General features: G+C 58.4%; 1 protein-coding gene across 3 annotated transcripts in view; it reads right to left on the bottom strand.

The window, feature by feature from the left end:
• SGIP1 (SH3 domain GRB2 like endophilin interacting protein 1) overlaps positions 1–4482 on the bottom strand; it is a 37506-nt gene that overhangs the window by 30666 nt on the left and 2358 nt on the right. For all 3 annotated transcript variants that reach the window (XM_021404959.1, XM_021404960.1, XM_021404961.1), the window contains exon 2: positions 4277–4320. In XM_021404959.1, coding sequence (XP_021260634.1) covers positions 4277–4286 — 10 coding nt within the window. In that variant the 5' untranslated portion in view covers positions 4287–4320. The remainder of the gene's footprint in view (positions 1–4276; positions 4321–4482) is intronic.

Raw genomic sequence — 4482 nt, 5'->3', positions numbered from 1 at the left:
GGTGCCCCCCAGCACCGTGCCCTGCACTAGAGCCCCCACCTCCACCAAACCCCCACAGCCATTCCAGCACACCTCGTGCCCTGAGCTGGATGCTCAGCTCCCCGCAGCTGCAGGGGGTGGGAGGTTATTTTCCCCACCCTCACTCCATAGCTCTCAAGAAAAGCCACAACAAAACATACACACACACACACAAAAAAAAGAAGAAAACACGGGGCAAAAAAATCCCCCAGACAAACAAATAAAAACCCATTAAAATCCCCCACCTCCACAGGGATGGTTCTGGCTGCGGTCACCCCCAGCATCTTTGCTGCACAGACCACACAGCACTGCTGCAGAGGTGCCTGGGAGAGGGGAAGATGAAAGCGCAGCCAGCACTCAGCATTGGGCAAGATTTAAAGAGTCATAATTGAAGCCCTCAGAAGGGTGTGCCAAGGTCGGGGTGCTGGGATGGTGAGGAGCAGATCCCTGATATGGCTGCATGGGGTGATTTTCCCAGCGCTGGCACCTTGGTGCTTTCCAACCCATAGTACCACATCAGTCTGCATTTGCATTGCTAGCGGGCAGCATCACCCCCACAGCTGGAAGGGCTGTATGGGCAAACCCAGTGCTGGCCAACTCCATGCCCTGCACTGTGCTGGGAAGGCTGGGCTGTTCCTTTGATATCTCCTCCTGCAAAACTGGCATCTGTGCAACCAAAAAAATACCCAAATCCAACCCAAAAGTTGACGGATGTGCCATTCCATGAGGCTGAAAGCACAGCCAACAGCAGCTGCAGCTGTCACTGCGCCCGCGAAGCAACACACCTCCAAAAACCCCCAGGAACATCAGCCTGTAATTGAGCTCCAAGTAAAAAAGAAATAGCTGTGGCCATTCAGTAGCTGAGGAGCAGCAGGGCCAAGCTTCATGCTGCTGTGCTGCACACGAGTGGGGCAGGAGCCAGGTACCTCCTTATCCCTGCTGAATGCACGCAACTCAAACACGCCATCAGCTTCCCACCAGCAAAGGGCTCTGCCTGACACAGACACAGTAAGGGCAAGTTTGGGCACCAAGCAGCTCTGGGCAGCAGGGGATGGTTGTAGGCAGCCACTCACCCACCCTCATCTGCCTTCACCCTGTGGTGAAGACTCAAGACGACATGATTTAACCCAGATTCCTTTTTTCCTAAAGAGCCTTTAAAATGTGCGTAACACCAATGAATCGGGTAGCAGAGACCCCACAGGCTGTGTTCAGGCACACTTCAAGCTGGGCTCACCAAGTGGATGCTTTGCCATCCGCATCCCATGCGCTCATTGAACCATAGAACCATTACAGTTGGAAAAGACCTCCAAGATCCCCCAGCCCACTCCCATCCCCTCCCCTGTGCCCACTGCCCACGTCCCTCACTGCCACATCCCCATGGCTCTGGAACACCCCCAGGGAGGGTGAGCCCCACCCCTGGGCATCCTGTGCCATGCATTGCCCCTCTTTGGGGAAGAAACGCCTCCTAACATCCACCCTGACTCTCCCCTGGTGCACCGTGAGGCCTTTAGTTCTCATTCTAGTCCTTCATTTTCTGCTTTTCCATCCAAAAAGCCCTGTCCATCGACATCTCAAGGCTTCTCACACCCCAAGTCCCCGCCAGCAGTGTGACACACGGTGTGAGGGGGCTGTGCGTCGGCTGCTGGAATCTCACTCCTATTCCAGCTGGAATCCTCAGCACCTTCACACAGCATGGGTTCGAGATGGGGAGTGCTACCAGGTTTAACCCAACGCATTTCCCAGATTGCCAGAGTTTGGGTGGGGCTTTGTTTGTTGTTGTTTTCGAGCTAGATCCCTTTATCCCCTCCCTCCCTCCTTTAGCAAGACCTATTGAGAAACGTGCTGCCCTAGGAACAGCCGGAAAATCCCAAACCAGCTCGGCTGGACTGGTTGGCGTGCCCAAAGCTCTGCTATCTGTTGGCTTGGAGGCCCATCATCAGCCCAGCCGCTCCACAAGCTTCTCCCTGAGCCCCACAGCCCATGCTACGCGCACGCTGATATTTGGATGCACCATTTACTGGAACGAGACCACCTAAAAGATAACAAAGCCGACGTCCTCGCTTTGGCAAGGGAAAGGCTTTGCTCTGTGCCCTTGGCTGCCCCAGGGCCAGCGTTACCCAGCTAAGATGAGCGCTGCTCGGAGGCGATGCAAAGCGTGGCCATATGGGACGTGAGCAGCCGCCCATGGAAGCCCCCAGCGTGACCAGATGCCCCAGAAACACACAGAGAAAGCGGAGCAGAAATTCCTGCCATCCCAGCCAACCTCCAACCTCGGGGAGGACACAGCAGGAGGGATCACCAGCCCCAGTGCCACCCATTGGGATCCTCCATCCGCCATAGCTGCGCGATCTTCCAGCGCCGCACAACATCTGCACGGTGCAGCAGTGATTTCAAAACATAATTAAGCCGCATGACATAGCTTCAAGATGCAACAGATTAAAAAGAAAAAGGAGATAAATACACCCCTTTGTTCTCATGCGCGTGGATGTTTACCTTCACAACATCACCACGTTGTTTTGTTCCCCCTCCCCCTCCCCTCACGGCTCTTCTAAAATGGAACTACGGCTTCTCCTCCACCTACAAGGAGAACTAGAAGATATCCCGTGTTCATCCTGAACCCGGCACAAGGCCCCAGCACCCAAAGAGGCCACGCTCTCCTGCTCCCATGGGAGGACCCAAGCCCAGTGGGGCCAGCACCGTGGCACCAGCAGCCCCGCAACACCCCAATTCAGCATCGCTAAAACCCTATGGCACGACCAGTGCAGGGAAACACAGGTGCTTCCCATGGCTTTGAAAGCTTGAAATCAGTTCTAAGCTGGGGGCATTCAAAGTATTAGGGTCATGGTCAGCATGCACAGTGGGATGGGTTGGGTTTGGTGCTTAAAGGGCTCTTCCAACCTGAAGGGTTCTACGGTTCTATGGACAGGAAGCCTCTCTGCAAGGCGTCAGGGTTTCAGTGGGGTACTGGCCATGGAAGTTTCACTCTTCCACAAATAAAGCCAGTTTCCAGCTGTTTAAAAATTAATCACAAGCATTAATTATTTCTTCTCACTCCATTTTCTCGCTCCCATCCCAGGCTCCCGCGCACCGAGCAGCGGGTCAGGGGGAAACTTCCCACCGCCGGTCCCTTTCCCCTAAAGACCACGCAAGATGGTTCCGTGAGCCACCACCCCACCTCCATCAGAACCACCGAAGAACCCAACGCCGAGCCCAGCCCCCTCCGCACGCAGATGGAGCCGACGCCAGCCCGGCTGTCATCCCCCCCGTTAATTCCCCCGAAGACGCAGCGCTCGCGAGGAGCAGATCCCGCAGCCGAGCTGTGTCACCGGCTGCGCTCTGAGTCACGGGCATTGTGCCGTGCCCTGAGATTCAATCCTTCCCCGGGTGCCTATCCCCTCTCCAATGTCGATGGAGCGTAAAGAAGGCCCTGAAGGACAGGGACGCCCGCTCCCCTCACCCCGAGGGATCGCGCAGCGCACGGAGCTGGCGCACGCAGCCCTCGGTCGTGGATGTGGCCAAGGGGAGGTGGGCATCTCCCATCGGCACAGTGGGGGGATGTCCCCACAGAGCCCCATTTCTGCCCGTCGCCGAGGGCACGCGCCAGGCTGGATCCGGGCACCCCGCGCCGGGGAGGCCACAAATAAAGCAGAACACCTCCACGGTGCGTGCTGGGGCCTTGAAGGCCAAGAGCCGTTCTGCTTTAAGCAGATAAAACCCTTCCTCCATGGCATCTCGCCGCAGAAGGCGTAAGGAGGAGCTCTACATATGGCCCAGGCAGATGACATGGGTTACAATCTGTGCAAGCGGTGCCCGGGGGCTGCTCCCCCGCACGGACACACAGCGCTCACCCGGAGCCCATCTCCCCTTCCATCTCCTCTGTGCTCACCCCCCTCCCCCAGCACCGCATCCCCCCCACCCGGCGGCGATGGTCCCTCTCGGAGCATCCCTTCCCGGTGGAGGGATGCAGACGCGCAGCAGCGCACGGCCATAGAACGCGCGGCCCCATCCATCCATCCCCCCCCTCAACCCGCACCGAAGGGCCGGGGCAGAGCCGACCCCACGCGGGGGGTGCCCCGGCCCCACAAATACCCCGGTGGGTTCGGCGGCGGCTCCACCCGGCAGCGTGCTTCATCTCGAGGTGGGGGGGGGATGGATTTTTATCATGATCCTATGATGATGCTGATTCCAAATGGAAAGGTGAAGAATTCCCACCCCAACGTCCCCCCCCATCTCCCCCCATCGCTCCCCCACCCCCTACCTTCCATCATGGTGGCAGAATCGCATTCCTCACTTTCCCGGGAGCTGAAAAACACAGAGGAGGAGGACGGTCGGGCCCCGCTCTCCGCACCCCCGGACCCCCCCGGCGCGGCGGGGCTGTGAGCGGCGCTGTCAGCGCGGGGGGCGGCCCACGGTCGGGGCTGCGGCTGTGCCGCCCCCGGAGCGCCGGAGATGCTCGGAGAGGCG

This window comes from Numida meleagris, chromosome 7 (assembly GCF_002078875.1).
Source record: "Numida meleagris isolate 19003 breed g44 Domestic line chromosome 7, NumMel1.0, whole genome shotgun sequence".
Lineage (NCBI taxonomy): Eukaryota > Metazoa > Chordata > Aves > Galliformes > Numididae > Numida > Numida meleagris.
The sequence above is the reverse complement of the archived record's forward strand: the minus strand, read 5'-3'. Positions and strand labels throughout refer to the sequence as shown.